Source organism: Pseudorca crassidens, chromosome 7, assembly GCF_039906515.1.
Source record: "Pseudorca crassidens isolate mPseCra1 chromosome 7, mPseCra1.hap1, whole genome shotgun sequence".
NCBI lineage: Eukaryota > Metazoa > Chordata > Mammalia > Artiodactyla > Delphinidae > Pseudorca > Pseudorca crassidens.
Genome location: NC_090302.1, coordinates 67,519,832 through 67,543,733, shown reverse-complemented (window position 1 = coordinate 67,543,733; position 23,902 = coordinate 67,519,832). Strand labels below are relative to the sequence as shown.

Sequence of the window (23,902 nt, the reverse complement as noted above, 5' to 3'; positions counted from 1 at the left end):
TTCTCTGCCTAGCACAGAGCCTGGGGCACTGCAGCAAATAAATGCCAAATTCCTTCTCTCATTTTCTTCCTTGTGCTGCTGTGGCATCTTATATCCTCCACTCAGCCTCAGTCTGTGTTACTTTTTTTAAAATAAATTTACTTATTTTATTTATTTATTTTTGGCTGCATTGGGTCTTCCTTGCTGCACGCGGGCTTCTCGTTGCGGCGAGCGGGGGCTACTCTTCATTGCGGTGCGCGGGCTTCTCATGGCGGTGCCTTCTCTTGTTGCAGAGCACGGGCTCTAGGCACGCGGGCTTCAATAGTTGTGGCTCGCGGGGTCTAGAGCGCAGGCTCAGTAGTTGTGGTGCACGGGCTTAGTTGCTTTGCGGCATGTGCGATCTTCGCGGACCAGGGCTCGAACCCGTGTCCCCTGCATTGCAGGCGGATCGTTAACCACTGCGCCACCAGGGAAGCCCTGTGTTATCTTTTTAAAACTTTGTTTAGAATCTGTGAGCGTCCTCGGGGGCGGGGCTGTGTCTCGTTCATCTCTGTGTCCCAGGGAAATTGTCTGGCTTAGAGCAGGTCAGTCTAACAAAATTTTTCACTGATATGAAGAATAAGGAGAGCAATAAGGTCCCTGGTTAGTTTTCCATAGAGTTAAATGTGTTTAGTTTCTCTTCTGAAATTATATACTTGAAACTTTGGGCTTATTCAAATAACCTTTCATTTCTTGCACCGCTGGTGAAACAAAATGGCATTGTTGGGACAAGAGTGAACCCTGCCTGTGTTCAAAGCTGCACTCCGTCACTACTAGCTGAGTAACCAAAAGCAAGTTATGTAATTACTCTGTGTCTCAGTTTCCTCATCTGTAAAATGGGAAAAATAATTATAACTACTTCCTAGGGTTGTTAGGACAATTAGATAACTTAATATATGTAAAGTACATCTCACATTGAAGCAGGCACTCTCTATAGTATTAACTATTATTACTTCAGTTATGAAACAGGTGATAGAACTTTATTTTATTAATGTCCCTACCTAATAAAATTAAAACATTAGAAACTTTGTTTTCCATACTTCCCGCCTGCCTGCAAACACAATCTTATTTCTTTTTGAAATTTTAATGGTCTACGACATCCAAGGTCTGGGAATCACTTCTTTCAATTATCTAGAACTCTAAAATGGACATAAAGGACTGGGTTTGAGTCCCAGCACCACCAAACTGAAGTTAGCAAATTTAGCAAACTACCAGGGGTAAGAATGCCTGCCTTGGACTAAGGCAGGTTAGGACTGGTCATAGGGACATGGCAGAGGTGTTGGAAAATCAGAATCCCTCCTAGCAGAGAACTGAGAACATGCTGACTGGTTGCCAGGTGATGCTCAAAGGTTTCTAAAGGTCCTTCATACTAATGGTTTCCATAGAGCAAGCTAAACGTTTTGAGGAAAAACCTACTGTAATTAGTGCTCTATATGCTGTTGACTGGTCTTTTATTCACTTGAATGAGGGGCTGGTGTAAAGGTTTCCCTGCTTGGGCATATTTCTAAGATGGAAAAGACAGGTGTTTATGTATCAAATAAACAGAGACCAAGTAATACACTCATTAAGCTTTGGTTTCAGTATGACTAAAAAAGAGGATTCCAACAAAAAAAGAAAAAAAACGCATAGCTCAAAGAAGTGATCTTAAATATAAACCTTCAGAGTTTTAGAGTTTTTCTAACACATTCTTTCTGGAATCACTATAAATAGTGAATTAATGTGTCTATTTCTTTAGGCAGAGATGCCCTTACATAAGCAATAGTTAAGTATACAGTTTAAAGAAAATTATATCATGACAGCAACATAAAACCAATGGAACGTACTGGCCAGTTAATGCCTGTCTTCCCCAATCCCGATCTCAAATCCTTTCTGATGTTACACGTAGAAAGACCCAGCTTTAGAACCATGTCTGTTTTGTTCAACAAGTATACCCTGTACCCTGCACAGGGCCTGATATACAGCAGGATCTCAATGAATATACTATTTCGCACTGGGGGATGGGAAGGAAGCTAACACTTCTTGGAGACCTACTATGTGCAAGGTCCCCCATGAAGTCTTTTTCACATCACCATTTTGTATTTCACATTCACACTGTTCATTGATATGGAAAGCAATAGAAATGAAGCTTATTGATATGTTGTAAGTCTAGGGTAAGACAAAAACTTTATAGACTTCAGTCCCCTCTTCTTGCCACGTCACCCCAATGTTTATAAACCAACAATGATCCTCGAGTTTTAACTCAAGATGATTTTCCATCAGCTTCATTGCTTCCTCGGTTTCCACTGCATGTGACATTTCAACATTTCAACCTTTCTCTACCAAGGCTGGCTCGGCTGACTCTTATACAAAGGTCCTCAGGGGCCATACAGTATAACAGAAAGAGAATGAACTCCTTCTCAAAGGAGTATGGACTCAAAGGAAAGAGATCCAGATTCCAAGCTCTGGATCCTACCTACTAGGTGTTCCTGGCAAATACGTCTCCAATCTCTTTGCAAACATTTATATGTTAAATTCAATTATCTGTGAAATCAAAGGGCTGGAATAGGTGATAAATTCATTTATTCAAACAACAAACTTATATTGAACATTTTCTGTAAATCAAACTCTTTGTCCGGTGCTGGAGATATAAAGATATCTAAGACAAAATAAAACCAAAGTCCTGCCTTCAAAGAGATCCCAGTCAACTGAGGTCACATTTTATGCTACCTCAAAGATTCTTTTTAATTTGAAAACACAATAAATCTATGTCCTGGGAACCCAAATGTCTATTAAGCTCACTCTGTAACAGTAATTTCAAAGCATGTTTGCTATCTTAGACCAGGTACAAGCCCCAAAGTAAAAGTGTATGGCACCTGGTCTGCAGAAGGACTTCCTATTGTTTCCATCACCCTTTTTCATTTCTGGTTCTACTGATGAAGTAGAGTATTTGAACAATACTCTGGCAGACTTCAAATGGTGAAGTGGGCTGAGAAATCAGACACCCTACCATACTTTACTAAGGGAAACAAGTGAGGTCTATTTATTTTATTGGACAGTTTGAATTTATTATAGGTTGCTCATAATTTCCTGTCTCATTTCTTTAGTGCTCTTGGAATTTATGTCAGGATGTCTTAGGTTATCACTCTCCTTCCCTCCATTGTCCTAACGTTTACGCCAACAGACTGAACTGACTTAGAGAAAGTCCCCGGACGAAAATTGAAGGGGAAAATACCCAAAAGTTTAGTTGGAGAAGGGCAGAACCTTTGGAAAAAAATCTGAAAAAGCAATGAAGATGAAAATGGAAACTCTGTGAAAGTTAATGTAGTGTAGAATTGGCGAACATACCACTTATTCCTTTAAACAAATAGAAGAAAGAACCCGCTTATGACGTGCACCCAAATAATTCACAGGTGGTGAAACCATTAGAGTCCTGCAATTTCTTGCTTCAGAAGTGGAATAAGTCTCCAGTATTATAAATGGCGTACGCTCACAGGCATGACTTCTCTGCTATTCCCTTTCTCTGAACTATCCCCCCCTTCCATGCACAAGGCCTTTTGGGTTTTTTGTAATTAACTTATTTTAATAAGACCTTTAGATAAAAATCTAGTGAGGTAGGGAGATGCAACCTACTATACTAATTGCACTTACAGAATTATAATTCCAAATGGAATATGCTTATTTTTTGCCTGGATTTTGGTTATTATAAAATAAGCACAATGGAGTAGAAACTAGGTAAGATTGAAGCCTGCCATCATGATGCCCCAATGATGCTGGGCAGATGAAAACTCCCTAGATATTGGTCGCACACAGTTAATGATCATTCTCGCAATGATAAATATTTGCTTTGAGAAAAGTTTCTTCCCAAAGAATTTATCTTAACTAAGACACTGTTATAGTGTGTTCTGCTGCACGAATTGATATTCTGAACTATAGAAATCGGAAAAAAATTTAATGTTTGTTTGAAGTCAAATACTGACTGATAATATCCATGAAGATAATACACTGATAATCTGTGGGAAGCCATAATTTACATTTACACACGGATGAGAGGATTAAATCGCCACTGCCTAAGCAGGAGGGGGGAGAGCAAAATAAGCCATCTTGTGGGGTAATTGAAAGTAATTATATACATCACAAAACTATTCCCTACAGAAGAGTTTTTTGAAAATTAAAAAAAAAAAAAAATTGACAACAGAATGTCCAGCAACCTTCCAAGCTCCTCACTGCAAGGACTGTGCCTTAAATTATCTTCCATGGAGCTTGGCTCTGTGTTGGGTATACAGTTGGTGACAGATAAGTGATTTTCACACGAATGAAAGTAATCACTTGAAATTTTAGAGTACTTTGGAGTTGACAAAACACTTCAACATCTAATGCTGTGTTTTCCTCTCAAGGTATCCTGGAGAGTTAGGAGAGATGGACAATTGTGCATGGATGAAGAGACAACAGCTTCGGCGAGTTATGTGACTGGGCCACGATCATAGGGCTGGAATCAGTGTTAGAGCCCAGATGGCCACACTCTAAAACCGGGGCTCTTTCCTGACACCTGGACACCTCCTAGAAAAAAGTATCAAAGATGATTGAGACTAGATATACTCAAGAAGTGTGTCTTACTTTATAAGTTCTGTTTGTGTGTGTGTGTGTGTGTGTGTGTGCGCGCGCGCGCACGCGTGTATGAGTCTGTTCCCCTCTCTGTCACTTGTTCACTCCTTTATCTTCTGACATCTCTGGAGCTGCATTGGTGTTGTGCCTCAGTTTCTGCTTCTTGGTATCCTTTTCTGTTTTCTTTGCCTTCCCCTTGGGTCTGTGTGGTTCTGTGTCCTTGGCCAGGTTGTGTGGTCCTGTTCTGCTCCATGGGATTCCAACTGTTTACCACAGCCCTGCCTTTTCCACCCCCCTTATTTCTTACTGCTCCACCTACTCCTGGATTTTGTTTGAAAAAAGGATTTTTCCACATACCTGCAAGTACTTAGAGAACTCTAGGTATACAATAAGTTGCAAACCACAAAGACTAAACCACCATTAGGGTGACATGGCATGTCCTTATTTTAATTTTTTCATATAATAAATGGAAAGTGGTATTGGTACTTACTTATAAGCATTCATTTCATCTAAATGTGAAGCAATGTTATTTAAAAAGGTTTTCAGTATGACAAAGAACACCTTCCCGCAACTATCAGTGATTTAACACAACGAGGGTTTATTGCTTGCTCGTGGTTAAGCGAATGTTCACAAATGTAATTCTGTGAGACTGGCTGGCATGGCGGTGTGGAGCTCTGCTCCATGCAGCCATTCAGGGATGAGGCCTTCCATTCGGTGGCTTGACTATTTCCTAGAGTCTTGAAGTTCTTTACTGGATTCTCTGCATCCAGCAGGTGTATAAAGAGAGTTCTTGCTTACTTGGAGGATTATGTGGGAGATGTCAGGCCTAGAAGTGCCTTATGTCACTTCTAACGACATTCCATTGACCAGAACTCAATCATACTGCACCAACTAATTACAGAGAAAACTGTGAAATAAAGTTTACCTTCGTGCCCAGTAGTAAAGAGAAATGAATTTTTGGTGAATCCACAACATTATCTCTGCTATAATGAGAAACCTTCCAATTTTATAAAATTGTGGCTAATATAAGTATCATTTTCTTCCTGAGGACAAATTTTGTAAAAGGAAAAAATACTTGAGAACTAAATGGATTTAAAAAAAAGATATGAAACATGAAAAATTCATTCTAATTAACAATGGCAGAAAGGATCTGCATTCAATTGTTTTTCATTGTGTGGAGAGAAAGAAAAACAGAGTATGTATCTTCTCTTTTGAATGTATCAGGCTTATTGATTTGGTCTTACTAAAACCAGAATTGGTGAAATGCTCCACATGTGAAATGGATGTTCACATGTTCCCCTTGCTACTTGTGCTTTACCCTTTTCTTATATTTTCTTACCAAGTCATTCCTATTCATCCATTTATTCATTCATTCAACAACATTTACTGAGACCAGGCATTCTGATAAAGGTAGGAGAAACACGTCACTCCCTCTGCTGTCACCCACAACCTTGTTGACTAGACAAAAACCTAAGTACAGTATGAGAAATAAATACAAGGAAGAACTAGAAGAAATTACATTTAAAAATATTGTCAAGAATACAGTGAATTATGTACGCCTCTGACAAACAACTACTAAATACTGACTATACACTGGTGGAATTTAGGGTGGGGTATTTTCTTCAAATAAAGGTTACAATAGTTACTGAGATAAGATATATTTCTATGACTGGAAGAGAGACTATTAACAAGTATAGGAAACTATTCAAACTGATTTAGAAATACTGAGCTTCTGGAAATACAACAAACAAAAAGCCAGAGGTCACTGTTGTCTGCAGACTACTACCATTGGGACATCTACACACAGCCAGAAAACGTCTAACTGCCCTACATGCTGGGTGCTCCCAGTTAGCAAAGTCCCTGGGAGAAGAAACCAGAACAGTTACGCTTTATTCAACGTAGTTTTTAATCTTGAAGTTCAGGAATTGGGGAGATTTAGTCATTTATTTTTGAGCTCATGGAAAGAAGGGGTTGGTAGCAACAGCATACCCAGTCAGCAAGCAGGTTCCCCACACAGCTCTGCTGGCCTATTTCAATTAGGATCCTTTCGGACTTACATCACCTCTGCTATGCCAGTCCTAAGCCGCTCATGGGCCAGTCCCGCCAATCAAGACAAAATTCAACCACATGGTATGGCTTTTATGATGCAGACAGAAGATGACATGAACTTGTCTCATTCTGGTGAAAACACAGTCTGAAGCCAGCTCTCTAGATGAAGAAAATTAGTAAAAACAGCAAGACTCTCAAACTCGATTTAGACACATTTTCCTGTGATTATCTCAACATGCTTCACCAGTAGGTTATTCATGATGAGTCAAGGAATGCTCTCACTCAAGAAGAGACTATGGTCCTCCTGCTACAAAGAGGTCACTTCTGGGTCACTCTACCCAGGAGACCACAAGAAACAGTAGAATATGCACAAGGAGGGAAGGGTAGATTGAAACTTACAGAATTAGACCTGGAACCTAAAATAGACAAATTAAAAGCAGAGCTGTCACTTGACCAAAAAAACGAGATCTATACATGAAGTCAGAAAACCCCAAGCATGTGGAGAATTAGAGAATCATGTGAGTCTCTTTACATCCTTTGCTCTCTGAATTTAGTTCACAAATGGTTACGATGCCTGTATATACAACACATTCTACCGGGTTCTGGGGGAAATGCAGAAATTCACAGGACTCTGTGTTTTTTCCTGAATGAGTTTAAGATTATATTTTGATTAAGCCATAATAAAGGGGAGAACCAAAATACCAAACCATGTTTCATGCAAACATAAATCCTGTGCAAAATGGACCAACAAACTGGGTTAAAAAAGGAGTAGCAAGGACGGGGGTTAACCACACTTCACTGATTAAAATTGCACAGAAAATTGCACAATGTTATAAAGATATAAGAATGAACTCTGTGCACTCCTAAGTTTGAATAATAGCCTACCATGTGGTCTGCTAGAGATTTGCTTTCCATTTTATTCATACATATTGGTAAAGGGGGGCCAACATGTATTAACACTCCTATAAATGCACAAATACATTTATTTATTCATTCTTTCTTTCAAAAGTCTTTAATATATCCACAGAGTCTTTCAAGGAAAAACTTTCCTGGTGTAACAGGATTCTTTTGTAGTTCACTAGTGACCACTATTGGACATACTTCCCTCAACTTATATGAAGCCATAGAACTGGTTCACATGACAATAATAACGGGGCCCAGAAAGTCGTCCTGAAACGGACTGAAATGCTAAAAACAGGAGAAAATAAAAATGTAGCTGACCATGTCTAGACAAAAAAGTCACAAAAACATGAAGTAAATAATAAATAATGTTTAAAGAAACGCCTCACTATGTTCTCCAGGTGTACATGAAATATCCTTAAGCTTGACTTAAAGACAATGTAGGCATAAGAGTAAGAAATCGATGTAAGCAGTTATAGAAAGGTGTTTGTGCATGGACATGGACGGACACACACACACACACACACACACTTATTGGAGCAGGCCACAGTCTGCTGTAAATAAGGGATTTAACATTCATTCCACAAGCTAATGGTGCTTCTCGCCATCCAAGATAGATCCACTTGGATAATAGTGGAGGAGAGTGCCAGAGCGACCAAAGGAATGGGCTATTGTGTCTGACTAGTTTCCACGTATAAATTAGTGCAGAGAAGAAAAAGAAATTCAACAGAAAAACACATGTACTTTATTATAATTCTGAGTGCTACCCTTGCAACCGCCACAATAGCAGGCGAAGCAGCTTAAAACCACTTAAAAGAAACAAAAAGCAAATGCAAATTTGATTAAATGCTTTTCTGACAAGAAGCGATTTGACTTCAAGTTTGGATGGACACATATGTCAATGGCCGGTCATGGTTTTTGCCACATTCCTTTTGAGCTAAACAATTGGGACAAAGGAGGGAGAAGGGAAAAGGGGAGCAGGGTGGGGAGATGGGGAAGGTTGGGTTATGTGGCTTACTTTGACCTGAATATCAGAATAAAATCTCTTGCTCAGCACTACTGTCCTACTGTGTCCGGAGTAAAAAAAAGAAGTCTACGATGTTTGAGCTTTGCATGAAAATGTGGGTGGTGACCAAAAATAGATATAAAAGACACAGGCACTTCATTGTCTCAGGAGTAATGCTCCAGTGGGAAAGGGTTTTGGGAAAACTGAGGGTGAACAGCATGCAATATTTGTATACGCTCAGGAACAAAGTCATGATACAGACGATTCTGCTATCAGTGATATGAAGGCTGTTTTGAAGTAGAAACTGGGCTTTGCCACTAAACAAACAGGCTGTTTTCCAAGTAAGTAAAAAGGAATCTTTAAAAATTGCTTAAATTAATTCTAAGAGTAGACAGACTCTTATAATGTATAAAACAATTATAGGAAAAACAAGCCACCCAGTTCAATTTCCTGATCCAGACAAAAGGTTGAGCTGAAAATGTCACACTTCCGGTTCTAAGTCAACTACTGATCAGGCTAGACGTCACTTTCTCTTGGGCCAATAATTTACTTTTGGCCCAAAAGCTAAATGGGACAGTGAATGAGCAAGTGTGACAAGTGCCCTTAATGCTGTACACATCTTTATTGGCCAAGATGAGGCAAAAAGCCTAAATTCCTCCGACAAAGACTACAGACCAACCTGTGTCATTTCTTCCATCACTGCTAAACATTTTACAACCACAGTACAAAGCAAACAAGTTATTTTCTCTCCATTATTTCACCTTTGAGTTCAAATATAAGCTGTTTTCCTTATCTGTAGAATGGGTTTAAAGATGCTTTATTTGCAAGGTTATCGTGAAGATTCACTGTAATGCTTTTCAAACAACTGGCCTCGTGTTTGGCACATTCAGACACACAGTACATGGCAGGTACTACTAAAGCTGTTATTACTCTGCACAGGGATGTATCTTGGCGCTCACCAGGCAGTTCTTTCTTTTCTAGCCTAACTCTCAGAATCCAAATTCATTTAAATACAGGTATAAAGCAAACCTGGGTCTTATTTCCTTTTATCCTCATAATACAATTATTGTAATTTAAATGAAATGTTTTATGTTTCAAATCTGAAATAAGCAAACACTCCTTCTTATCCATATAAGCGTCATTATATATTCAAACACATATATGAATATTCAAGATATCAAAGAGAAATATAATGCAATTTACCCAGTGGGTAGCAAAACAATCTATTCCTGAATGGGAAAGTTTTTCCAAAGTATAATGAGATCATACTTCTTTATGAAGATACCAAAAAAGTACTGTGTACCGGTAATTTGCTTCATGACGTAATTAAATGCGAAAATAACCCCTGCTTTTAAAAAAAATACAAAGAGGGAAAGATGAGGCAAACCAATGGCGTGTATATAAGAAACACGTCCCATATGGAAAAAATGAGACACCTTTCATAAATTGCTTGCCCCACTCGTCATAAAGCACACCTAAACATTCTGCTTTTTATACTCCTCAGAACAGCTAAAAACGTACAGTCCATTCATACTTAAAGTTCAGTTTGCATTTAAATTTCTATGAGAACTTGAAAATATACTTCTATATTTACAGCTTTTGCAATGCAGCATTACGACTTCTTGGCTACAATGATGCAAATCAGAAGTGGAATTGTTAACATATTTAATCACTCTCTGATGATGAGCCTTCCTGGAGTTTTAAAATCTGTGCTTAAATAGCTTGCTCCCCTTCTTCAAAATTATAGTGCAGATCAAATTTGTCAGAGTCTAATCAGAACAAACATCCCTTCATCTTCGATGAATCAATGCAACCTATACATGCGTTGCATTTTTCCCTTTTTCCCTTCTTGCCTGGTTACCTTCTGAGGAAGGGCTGGCTCTCCATACATGCGACAGGGAGAGCTACAAGCACGTTTGTTTGGACTCAGTGTGTGCAAATTTTGGAATCAAACCTTCAGATGAGGTTTACGAAGCTGCCTGCCCAGAACACTCTGGTTTTAAAAAAATGTGCATTGCTATTAATATTTTGAGTGTAGATTTTTTTTGGACAGTAAAGTTTCATTTTCTGCCCATAAAACCAAGTATGAGTCACAACGGAACATTTATTTCGAGTCAAAAATGCAGTGTGTGCTGACGTTCCAGAGCAGAGCATCTTATCACTGTGACTGTGGAAAGAAGCTGCACAAAAAGTCAGCACTTTCTTCTTCTTCAAAAGCAGATCTGACATCAAAGACCATAATCCTCAATTCATAAATACTAGCATTAACTTGTATCCGCAGATGACTTGCCGTAATTATGAGCTATAATCTGGGTTGGCCACAGAGAGGCTTTCATTCCCTCTTTTACCTGTTTCCCTAGCACATGTGCACAGAGGAAGGAGGACCCATAAAAGGTAGTGGGGGAAAGCCCCTCACAGCCCATCCTTCAAAAATATTCCAGGAACACTTCAGTGAGTGAGTTTGATTTCAGGACATCTGTTACCTAAATTCCAAGCATGCCCACCACCATTTATACAGCCCTCAGCTCACAAACTCCATGCAGTATGTCCCAAAGTTCATGTCTCAGTATGTCTCAGTATTCCTAGTTACCTCTAACGAATCCCACAAAGTCTTGCAGACTTTATTTTGCTTGGGAAGTTGGGGTTAAAATTCTGCAAGAAGCTTTTTTTTTTTCTTTAAATCATGTAAATTATTTTACCTGGCGTTTGAAGAGAAAGATATACACAGGCACACACACTCACATACACACACGTACACACCACCACAACAGCACCCAGACTAAATGGCCATAGCGATGTATTGAAATGAAAAGGCATTTACCAGGAGCAGGAAAGCCAGAAAGAGGAGCGGTGTGCCAGGAGTTGCCCGACGGCAGCATTCCATGCTTGGATCCTTGCCGGAATCCGAATCGGACACTGAATAAGCTGCTAAGTGCTCCTCTGCCTGCTGTCACATCCAGTACTGGTGCTAACACTCCAGTCCTGCCTATCCGCTTCCATCAGCCCCGCTCACATTTCCTGACTGAGGGGTGGGTGGGTGGGTGGATGGGTGGGGGGTAAGCTGAATGGAATCTCTCTCGGAGCCGGCAGCCAGCCAATCAGGCTCCTGCTAATCAGACATGCTGAATAACAAAGCCAGGGGGACAGAGAAAGTGTAACAGTGCGAGCGAGAAAGGGAGGAAAGGACGAAAAAGAAACGAGAGCGGAGGAGCGCGCAGCAGAACCAGAAGAGAAATGCAAACGATGCAGAATTGCAAAAGATGAAGCAGAGCCCTGTGCTGTTAACTAGCCTGGTTAGTTCTCTGTGAGATACATTTCTATTTGTGCCGTTTGCTTGTGCTGGTGCCTGTTGCTTTGTAAAGTACAGTAGCTCCCTGCGACTCTGTATTGTTCCATTCAGGAGAGAAACTTAATCCCTGTCAATATATAACATATGCCATAAAGGGAAAGAACCAGAGACAAAAACTGACTTAATGTGCCCTTTAAACGTGTTCTGTACAACTGCTCTATGCCTCTTCCATAAAGTTCCTCTTTATTTTCCCCCTTGACTTAGAAAAGGGAGACTGTATAAAATTTTGAAAGTTCCTCACTAAGCCTAAATAGAGGCATAAGTTACTTTGTGTAGTAACGACTTGATCTGAAGGAGAAGAAAAAAGCAGGTTACTTCTTTGTAAAGTGACAATTTAAAATAGCCCAGGTTTACGAAAGCTCAAGGCACAATTAGAAATTTAGATCCCCTGTTTAAAAAGAAGCCCTTAGCAAAGACTCTTGAGATGTGTGGGGCTGAAATTTGGGGTTAAGGAACAGCCTGGTCTTGACACAGTGCCAACTCTCAACTATCGGCTTTAGCAGGAGGAGGGAAAGAAAGGGTGAATTAAATCCTCAGTTAATCCCTAAACCTTCTAACCAACAGTTTCAGCCTTCTCCTTATCCACGTCCTTTATCAGAGCTGCTATAATATAGCAGAAAAGGCTGGAGGGAGTTTTGCCTCCTTTTCCTTCTACTGTTGCAAGAGCTTGGATGAGGAGATGACCGTCCCCATCCAGTCCAGCCCTGGAGGAAGTACTGATGATCAGTGAAATGATGACGGGGCCAGGCCAGCAACAGCAAAGAGAAGGTCGGGAAGCTTCTGAGCCTGGTTAAACCACCAGCAAGCAAGATTGAATTCTAATAGAGGGGGATTTTATTATAGCTTTAGAAAAGCGTCAAGTGTCAAACAAGGATGGCTTTCACCTTATCTGTTAAGGAAATCATTGAATTTTTGAAAGAATGAAATAGCAAACTTGGCCTTACATTTCCACAGGAGTGTCACCAGGAAATTCTTCCTTTGTAGATCTCCTGATAGCCCAGAAATATACAGGGTGAAGGTAGAAGACATTTAGAATTAAGGTTCTTTCCTTTCATTGGTTAAAAAAAAAAATACTGACAAGAGGCATGAAACGCTCAAATATGGAAAACCTGATCAAGCCATTACAGGCATGTGAATACAGGCAGCTCTGCTTCTATACATACCTGCAGTGCTGCTTTTCAAAAAGGTGGAGAAAAGCAGGTTGTTCAACTTCAGGTTACAGACTTCATATGGAATATCAATGAAAGACAGAAGAGCTTTAAAAATCCCATTTTCAACCTATTAGGAAAGTCAGGGCATATAAGGACCCACCTTTTCCCCCACCTAGAAAGATGGATAGTACAAATCCACAACAAAGAGGTCCTACTCTTGAAGTATGCTTTTCCCATTCAGAAAGATTAGTTTTACAAATCTCTCAAAAACTAGCTAATGCTCACAAGCTAAATCAGGAGGAGATGTAAAAATGCTTGACCGGCATTATCTGAAATCCTCATCCTATTAAAAATGGCTTGATTCAAATAAACTTTCACACATAAGCTGTGTTATATATCTCTCTTTTACACACTGGAACTTTCTGCCACGGGTTTTCTTCTTCTGTCAGTGTCAGTGGCTAAAGAGTTTCAACTCGTTCTAAAACATGGAATATTTTATCTAATACCACTTCCTCCCTCTTCACACATAAACATCATTCATCAGGAGGATCCGAAGGGAAGAACAGGTGGTGGGAAAAGGAAGGGTAGCAAGAATGATTATGATACAGTGCCATTTGTAGCAGAATAGATAACAAGTTACCATGGTCAGAGAATAATCGGTAGCCACTTCTATGCTAGTCTAGATTCCTTCCTGCTTTGGAAATAAGCACTGGCTAGATATTTTGAGTCAGAGATTTCTGCCTTGGAGGTTTGATGAACATGTCAATATCCAGCAAGATAGTCACCTTAATGAAGTCACTGAATAGCATATTTTTAATTCAAGCCCTCAGCCATACGTTGAATGCTCAGAGGATGACCGCCACAATGTGTCAAGCTTCTGGCCCCTTTGTGAGTAGCGTTTCCCTTCCAGAGAAATGAGGAAAAGCAACTGTACAGTCAAGCACTACACCCTGCAGTGCAAATTCCCTGCTGACTGTAATTTCAGAAAAAGAAGAACAAAATCAAGTTGCGTTATGGTGATTGGGATAAGTTTGGGGGATGAGTTAATTCTGATAAATTTCCAAAGTTTATGCACTCTCCTTAAAGTTTACAAAATGATTTTATACCCACAATCTCATTTGACTTTTTTTTTTTTTTTTTTTTTTGCGGTACGCGGGCCTCTCAGTGTTGTGGCCTCTCCCGTTGTGGAGCACGGGCTCCAGACGCGCAGGCTCAGCGGCCATGGCTCACGGGCCCAGCCGCTCCGCGGCATGTGGGATCTTCCCGGACCGGGGCACGAACCCGTGTCCCCTGCATTGGCAGGCGGACTCTCAACCACTGCGCCACCAGGGAAGCCCTCATTCGACTTTTCTGACTACTTGCGAAGTTGGCTAAGTACTCACCCAATTTTCTATATTTGGAAACTGAGGCTCAGAAAAGTTAAGTGACTTACCTTGGGCCTCACTGGTTAGAAATGGCCTTTGAACAGGGTCTTCTGACTCTAAATCACTTTCATCTCATATACATATATGTAAATATATATGTATATATGTATGTATGTGTAGGTGTGTATGTGTATACGTGTGTGTGTATGCAGATGTTGACAGTGGTGTCCTACTGGTTGGAGGGGGACGTTTACAGTAAAGGCAAAAGAACAGAAGGCAGGCTACCCAGGTTTTATGGTGGGTATATGTTACCTGACAATGGAAAGTCTCTTATTTTAGTCTACAACTCCTTTGTCTCCCATCTTTGTCGTTTCTAAAACCGTTTTCAGTGCCAAGGAAAAATAACATAAAAGCCTAGGTAATCGAGATCCCTACTGCAGCAGCCTGGGAAGGGCCTCTTAGGGCATCTGAGCAGGGCGTTGGCCACGTTCCTTTTTTCCTCTCCAGGTATCTAAATGAGAGCCGTCTGCCGGCGTCTGAGTACCGGCAGCAGCCGCCGCAGCAGCAGTGGTGGCGGCCCCAGCTGCTGTAATACTGGTGACGGGCCCCCTGCACAATATATTAGGTGAAACGAAAGCAGAAGCAAGAGAGGGAGTATCAGAGCTGTCTGAAGCATCATTCCAAATGGTATGGATTTAACAATACTTAATTTAAAAAACACCAGCTTGGACAGGAGCAAGCTGTTAACATTCAGTGTGCTTTATGGCAGGAAAGAGTGAGCTCAACTCTCGGAATTTCTCTCCCCGGGGAGAGTGCCTTACAGCGTTCACTCCGGAGCCACCTGTCTCTTCCTGAGGCTGGGCCTTCTCGCTTGGCCCTCTAGTTGCAGTGACTGTGGTCAAGACAGGGCAGAGGGTCTTCTGGAAAGAACTCAGGGGTGGGAAGTGATGGCGAGCTGGGTAGGGCCTCATCTCCCCTCTTGAAGGAGGTGGCTACGGCAGCACCCAAGTCTTACTGTCCTCACGGGCATGTGTGGAAGTGGTTTGATTCCCCTGACTAATTCTGAAAATTAAAGAGAGAAGAAACAGAGTGAGGATGAATGAGATCAAGCTACTGGAAGCCGACTGCTAGTCTCAGGGGCAGAGCTGGGACTTGAGCAGGGGTCTGTACGATTCACCTAATAGCCATTTAACACCCAAGCAACTGGAGCATTCGTTACCATTTTCAAATCATCTTTCACACGTGACCTAACGCGATATGAACAGAAACTCTATCAGGTAGAGAGTGATTACTATCCTCAATTTATAGATGGGGAAACTGGTGCCCTTCTTGATAAGTGGGTTCATCATAGTTACTTATTAGCAGGTGGGAAATTGGAGCTCTATCTAAGGTTGTTTGACTTTCCTCTGGACAACTCTCTGAGAAGTTGACGAAAACAGCTACATGTATTGAGAGTCTCCTACATGCCAGGCACTGTTCTAAGTACTTTCTATTTATTATTTCATGTAATCCTCACAAAAACCCTATGAATAGGTACGCATTATCCTCATACGGATGTTATTTCAGGTAGATTAGCTGTCAACATTCATCACCCAGTGCCTTCTTGAAACGCAGAGGCCTGAAACCTAGAAACTACATTCCCCAGACTCCCTTGCAGTTAGCATACCGGATGCAGTTTTTTTTTAAAAGGGCAAAACATCTATACAATTTGAGGAGAAACCAGAGTATATGGATGCAATTTAGATTTGGCCACTCGGAAGCACTCCCATTAAGATTTGGAAGGCGGAAGTGAGGCAGAGACCATGCTTTGCTCTCTGTACTTGTAAAAATGGCTACAGAGCAATGTGGCTTGCCTGCAACCACGCTAATCAGTCATTACTTTTGTGGGTGTCAAGAGGCAGGCCTGGGACATGCAGTTTTTTAGCTGGATCAGAGAAGGGGGTGTGTGGCTATGCAGCCCTTGCATTTCCACTGAGCAGGTGACTTCCTGGCTATGGAAGAGGCAGCAGCTCCCTTGGTAAACTTCAACTGCACAGTAGCACGAGAATCTTCAGAAAGCTCAAACTAGTCTTTTTCACTGACAATTCCAATTTTCTGTGAGTTAACTAATACCTTATAACACTTCCTGCTTAAATTAGCAAGAGTAAATTCTGTTGTCTTTACAGAAACCTAGACCGATTCTTTAACAGAGGAGAAAACTGAGGCATGGAGAATTAAATTACTTGTCAAGATCACATACCCAGAGAGGGGAAGGCCCAAGATCTGAACCCAGGTCATCTGTGTTCATAACCACTAGACAGCACTGCCTCTTTGTAGAGCAAAGGGCCACAGGAGTTCAGAGAAGGGAGAGGTCATTGCTGGTCTGAGGACTCAGTGAGGAATAAGAATCCAAATGGAAAAAAACAGAAATTGAAAAAGACCTTGAGATCTAAGGAGACTTTTAGGGATGCAAAGAAAAAGGGAAAGGCTGTGCAAGCGAAGAGAACACGGTAAACAGAGAGAAAGCAGGGACACAGGAGACCCATGCTTGACTCACGCTGACCCGCTATTTCAGGCTGCTTATAGGGTAAAGATACGTTTTTTAAATTCTTTGTCCCATTGTCTCAGATCCCATACTCAGTGATCTCCCCCTACAAAGTGTCTAGCACTGCATGTTAGATATGGAAGGCGCGCGACGAAATTTAAAATTTGATTTGACTCACCTCTCGCTTCCTGAAGCACTAGGAGCCTCTGCTTACATCTCTTCCTATTGTCTACAAGGCTTAATTCAGGGCTTCTCACACTGTAGGGACTTGGTTAGAATCTGTGACCCTGGCCAGCAGCAGAGGAGAACTCTAGTGGCTGCTTTGTGGAGGGGAAAGAACCCAGAATTTGGAGCCAGACGGTCCCAGCTGTTCTAGTTACTACCAGCAGGGCTCTAAGGACATAAATTGTTGAAAGTCCCTGAACCCACTTTGTTGTTTGTTTGGTTTTTGTTTTAAGCTGTTAAATGATGAGACTACTGTTCAGGACTGCAGGGCTGTTGTGGGCAGTGGAGCGAGGGGTTTGCAGAGTCTGGCTCAGAGCTTGGTACTAAATAAGAAATCGATAAATCTTTACCAAGTTAGGTGGTGGCTATATGAGTATCCATTGTACATGTCTTTCAACTATTCTGTGTGCTTGAAAATTCTAATAAAATTCTGGGATAAAATCATTATCATAATTTAGATTCTAATTCTAGGACACCCTCCTCCCTGGAAAAAACAAATAAACAAACAAGTAAGCAAACGGATTAACAGAGCACTGAACTGCATTGGGAGGATGGAATTATTCATCACCTTCAAACTGGTGGTTCTTGTTCTTCCTTTTTCTACATTGCTGGGGTTACATCATGGATCTCAGAGACTTGTTATTGAATTAGAGTCAACAAAACACTTATTAAGCACCTACTGTGTGCAAGGCATGATAAATAGAGAATTCTGGCAACAGACAAACTGTCTTTCATCGCCTTCTTGACATAGAGAGACATCAGTTTAATCTTCAAGGTTTGAATTATGGTTTTAATAGTCACATATTAAACCCAAGTGTAATATATAAATCCAAGGCCCTTGATTCTTAGTTCAATACTATTTCCATGACATCATCCTCTACAGATAAAATAATTATCCCAGAGCCAGACAAGAGGTGAAGGGGTGTGAACAGATTTATAGACAATATAGAGACAGCAGGATTAAAATGCAAAAGCCAAATTCCTCAGCCTGGCATTCAAGGACCTCCCTGACCTGCTTCCTGTCCCAGGATAATAGAAAGTCATGCTCCAGACCAATTGAAATACCTGATTTACTCCAATACTCCAAATCCTCCCACTTCTGTATATTTGTTCATCCTGTCCCTTCTGCCTGGAAGATCCTTCCTGCCACCTCTGCTTCTCTAAAAATCCTTTTTATTCTTTAAGATGTAGACAATGTCAGCTCCTCCACAAAGCCTTGTACATAATGGGCATTAGATAAACATTTGTTAAATTAATACAGGCATTAATTAACATATGCTATGTCTACAGATACGGTAGCAGGAAAAAAGAAAAACAAGAGGAAGAAAAGCAAGCAGAATTACAAAAGAAAAGAAAATATAGTCTCTAAAATCTAAGGGAAAATGTAGATGACATTTGAAATAAAACTTGAATTTCAGAACAGCAATTAAACTATGGAAAATCATAGAACTCTTCCTCTAAAATAAAATAGATCATTGTGCAGCCTTCAATTTTATTCCCATTATATAGCTTGCTGACACCAGCTAGATGCATAGTTTCTCTGTTAAGTTACAAAGATTATCTCCTATCACAATGATAAATACTGTCAAAGAAATATCTAAAACTATCATATAGTGAAATACAAAAAAAGAGCCTCTAACTGAAAATAATTTATAATACAGTTTATTTTTTCAGTTTCTGAAAAGGACATGAGGTTTGTGGGTAAAACTGGATGTTTTCTCTTTCCTACTTGAAAATGTGGTAGGCCTTTCTTTGGAAGACTTTCATGAGGAATATGGAACTTGGTAAGCATAGCCAAAGGAGAAAAAAAAGGATAACAACGTAGAGAATTGAATACAAGCCAACAACAACAAAAACATGACTAAAATGCAGGCGTCCTGAGGGGAAAATCAGAGGTGTGATTGGCAGAAGCAGGTAAGAGAATTCAGAGATTTATCTTTTTCACATGTGCATTTCCTAGAAGTTAAAATCCAATATTGGTTTCCCAGCACAGAAACTAGTAGTTATGGAAAGTATAGGGTTCCAAGGCTAAAGGGGAAAACCCCCCCTCCTTAGACATGATTGTAGAGTGGAAGCCAATCACAGAAGCCTTTGGGAGCCGCTGGAAGGCACACAAGTCCTGGCCTGGAGGTATGTTTGCATTTAAGGCCAGAGAGCGGAGGAGGGAAATTTGCTACATATCACTTGACAATACTCTGAGGAGTAAGGCCAGTGGGGGCACATCTAGGATGTACAAAATAAAGAGGCAGCAAGGTCCAAGGCACACGACTATGCAGGTTTTGTCATGGTCTGCTCTAGAGAGGTACATTCTAATCAAAATGGTCACACAGTCCTAGTTTTGGGTTTTGGTGTTTGGTTACATGTCTTTCCTTTGCCCCCCGCCCCAGCTCTCCTTCTGTGGCCCCCTCACTTTCTATCAGTTGGACTGGGATAGAAACACTCTTGCCGGGGACTTCCCTGGTGGTGCAGCAGTTAAGAATCTGCCTGCCAATGCAGGGGACATGGGTTCGAGCCCTGGTCCGGGAAGATCCCACATGCCGTGGAGCAACTAAGCCCGTGCGCCACAACTACTGAGCCTGCGCTCTAGAGCCCGCAAGCCACAACTACTGAAGCCCGAGTACCTAGAGTCTGTGCTCTGCAACAAGAGAAGCCACTGCAATGGGAAGCCCGCACACCACAACAAAGAGTAGCCCCTGCTCGCCGCAACTAGAGAAAGCCCATGCACAGCAACGAACGGATAAAGAAGATGTGGCACTTATACACAATGGAATATTACTCAGCCTTAAAAAGAAACGAAATTGAGATATTTGTAGTGAGGTGGATGGACCTAGAGTCTGTCATACAGAGTGAAGTAAGTCAGAAAGAGAAAAACAAATACCGTATGCTAACACATACATATGGAATCTAAGAAAAAAAAATGTCATGAAGAGCCTAGGGGTAGAACGGGAATAAAGACACAGACCTACTAGAGTATGGACTTGAGGATATGAGGAGGGGGAAGGGTAAGCTGTGACAAAGTGAGAGAGTGGCATGGACACATATACACTACCAAACATAAAATAGATAGCTAGTGGGAAGTAGTCGCATAGCACAGGGAGATCAGCTAGGTGGTTTGTGACCACCTGGGGGTGGGAGGGAGGGAGACGCAAGAGGGAAGAGATATGGGAACATATGTATATGTATAACTGATTCACTTTGTCATAAAGCAGAAACTAACACACCATTGTAAAGCAATTATACTCCAATAAAGATGTTTAAAAAAAAAAGACCCAACACAGGCAAAAATAAATAAATAAATAAAATATAAATTAAAAAAAAAAGAAACGCTCTTGTCAGTAGCATTGTAAATAGAATGGCTTTGAAGCAGAATGTTTACTGTAATCATATACATTTACTTCCGCTCTCATCATCTTGGTTTTTAAACTCTAGCCTGTATTTTAAAGGAAAGAATATTTTAAATAACCTATTTGCGGCAGAAATATTAAATAATATCTGTCATTCTTTTTCTGCTTTGGTAATGAATACACAGTACCACCCAGAAAAGAGACATTCTGAGCCTCTCTTGCAGCCATGTGTGACTATGTGACAACATTCTCATTAAGGAGATGTAAATGGAGGTCTTGGGTACAATTCCAAGTAATGTCCTAAAAGAAAAGAGCATTTCCTCCTTCACTCTCTCCTCCTTTTTGTGGCTGGAATGATGATGAGAAGGCTGGAGCAGCCATCTTGGACTGAGATAACCTTAAGTGGATGTGATGCCCCAGAGACAGGGTCCTGACAGCCCGACACTCTGGAATATCACAGTGCTCCTGGATTGCCTACCTCCAGACTTCTATGAGAGAATGTGTTTAATACAACAGGTACGTATTAACATAACTTATGGAGGGCAGGACTTTGCAAAACTATCAAACAAACAGAGGCCAAGCTATACAGTATAGTCCTCTGTCAGCTTAGACCATCAGAAAGCTACAAGCCTGGCCCATTTCATACTGGTCTCATTCAGAACTGCCTTAACAGTTCTCTGAATAAACATTATGCCCCTGGATTTGACTAATGGCTAACATAGAAGTGTGTATATGTGAAATACTCTTGAGATCTTGTAAAATTATCTAGGACAGTTTTGCCTATATAGATCAATTATATAAGAATTCCCATGGCAAATTCTCAGCACATATTGGTCAAGTACAAAAAGCATGTCTTTGACAGGCTGGTAGGTTTTATCTTTTTGTTAATGAGAGTAATATAACTCCCTGAGTTTCCATCTTTGCTTTAGCTACTAGGAAGCTCAGAATAAAAATTTGGCCTTAGGGGCTAAATCTTTCCTCAGCCTATGGTTTTATCTTTTTTCCTTGATTTTCACATTTTAAAAAATCTCATGTAAGTGGTTTGGGTTTTGTTTTATTTTGTTTTACACTGCAATTTTATTCTAAACAACTTTTCAATGTGTTTGGGAGCTGGCTATGCACCACTCTGAAGGAGATGGTGGAATAAGAGAATGATTTTGTGATGATGAAAACACTGTTTTTCCTTATCCTTATGGGGACTAAACTCATTTTTGTTACCATCATGATTTATTAAGCTTTCCAAGCCTATTCTACCCTTGCTAAGGTTTATATTTTGCTATCTTTAGTTATTTGGAGGAACTTTATAGTTATTTAAGAAAACTTATTCGAACTGTATTATTCTTTCTTATATGTTACTTCCATTGGTATAATGCCATTCAAATGGAAAAATTAGTTTCCCCCAAATCAAATTTAATATCTTAGTAGAATTCATAGAACAATACTACAATTTCATTTGTAGAGGTTCTATTAATCAAATTTTAGACTTAGCTGAAATGATTTTCTACTATTACAGACAATGCATATGGGGGAGAGGTTGGCCATGTCCCAAGTCACCTGATTTACTGGACAATGTACTATTTCCATCTGGTTCTAGTTGACTCAGTTGCTCAGAGCCTCAAGTTAGTGAAGCTTGGGGTCATGGGGGCACTCTTGCCATACACTGTACAAATATATTACTGGTCTCAAGAAGGCTAGGAGAAAATTAATGAATCAATTCCAAATCATCACTACAATTAAAAGAAAGAACAACAGCAATAAACTACTCAAACTAGACTGTAAGCCTTGAAAGCAATGTCTGTGTCGTGTTTGTTCATTCCCAACGTTTGGCACAGCTATCTGGCACACAGTAGGAGTCCAATAAACATTTGCTGAATATATATGAATTAAAAAAGCACAAGTTTGATTCCTCAAAAAATTAAACATAGAATTACCATATGATCCAGCAATTCTACTTCTGGATATATACCCAAAACAAATGAAAACAGAGACTCAAACAGATACATGTATACCCATGTTCACAGCAGTGTTATTCACAACAGGTAAAATGTAGAAGCCGCCCAAGTGTCTGTTGGCAGATGAATGGATAACCGAAATGTGCTTTTCACCACATTTACATATATACATAGAATTTACATACAATGGGATATTGGATGAACCTTGAAGACATGACTGATTCCACTTATATGAGGTACCTAGAGTGGTCAAATTCACAGAGACAAGTAGAATGGTGGTTGCTGGGAGCTGGCGGTAGGGAGGAAGTGGAAAATTAATGTTTAATGGGTATAGAGTTTCAGTTGGGGAAGGTTAGAAAAATTCTGGAATGGATGGTGGTGATGGTCACACAATAATTTGGATGTACTTAATGCCACAGGGCTGTGTTCTTAAAAAATGGCTAAAATGGTGAATTTTAGGTGATGCATATTTACTACAACAAAAATTTTTAAGGAAGAGAAAAAAGAATATGAAAGAAATATTAATTTACCTGTGTAAAAGCAATCCCAATGAAAGCCCTGATATGAACTCCTAATCCTTATAACTGGGAGTCAGTGTGACCATGGATATGTTGAACCCTGCCTGATGACTAAATTTCCTATAAGTTAAGAAAATAAAGCGAGCACAAGCTTTACCAAAGCTACATCAAAAATGCCACCCTCACTCCAAAGGAAAGCAAATATTAGGGAAGTATTTCTCTGGACTAAGTTTTCACATATGTAGATTAGATTTGGTTCTCTCAGTTTAAATGTAAACGAGGCTGGACTCCCAGGGCCTGTGCACTCCCAGGGCCTTTGCACTCTTCCTGTTGTCTCTCGAACGTTCTCCCTCTCATTCTTCTACTGATTCAACTCCAAGGGTTCCTCACTTTCATCTTAAAAGTTCCTCAGAGAGGCCTTCTTAGATCTGTCAGTCTAAATTGGCTTTTCCTGTTGTTTGTTTTCAATGCTTCTGGCACAGGACCTATCACAGTTCACAGTTATTATTCATTTGTATTTAAATTTATTTGTGTGATTACAATTTTAACGTCTCTCTCCTTCATTAGATTGTAAGCTTCATAAGGGCAGGAACCATGCCAGTCTTGTTAACCACCACATCCTAGTATCTAGTACAGGGTTGAGCACATAAGTAAGGGTTCAATAAGTCCTTGTTGAATGAATCAATTTATTTCTAAACAAAAGTCTTCAAAGACTTTGGTGCCACTCAATTTCTTAAGCTGAGTAATGGATAATAGGCACTTTTTAAATACTTTATACACATACACATGTATTAATTTATACCTATATTATGTATACCTTAAACACACACAGACTTTTTATATATGTGTGGATTTATAAATTTACTTTTATTTTATTTATTTATCTTTACATTTATTTCCCAACTGTTAATCAATGGGCCA

The 23,902-nt window shown here is 40.2% G+C and overlaps 1 protein-coding gene and 1 long non-coding RNA gene across 4 annotated transcripts in view; one reads left to right on the top strand and one right to left on the bottom strand.

Annotated features, from left to right (window-relative positions):
• ADAMTSL1 (ADAMTS like 1) overlaps positions 1-11,596 on the bottom strand; it is a 470,685-nt gene extending 459,089 nt beyond the window's left edge. For 2 of the 3 annotated variants that reach the window (XM_067744472.1, XM_067744473.1), the window contains exon 1: positions 11,376-11,596. In XM_067744472.1, coding sequence (XP_067600573.1) covers positions 11,376-11,438 — 63 coding nt within the window. In that variant the 5' untranslated portion in view covers positions 11,439-11,596. The remainder of the gene's footprint in view (positions 1-11,375) is intronic. The other variant, XM_067744474.1, reaches the window with a different exon arrangement.
• A 36-nt stretch (positions 11,597-11,632) lies between these two features.
• Positions 11,633-23,902, top strand: part of LOC137227861 (uncharacterized) — a 112,015-nt gene continuing 99,745 nt past the window's right edge. Inside the window, exon 1 of the long non-coding RNA XR_010945032.1 lies at positions 11,633-11,847. This is a non-coding gene — a long non-coding RNA (uncharacterized lncRNA). The remainder of the gene's footprint in view (positions 11,848-23,902) is intronic.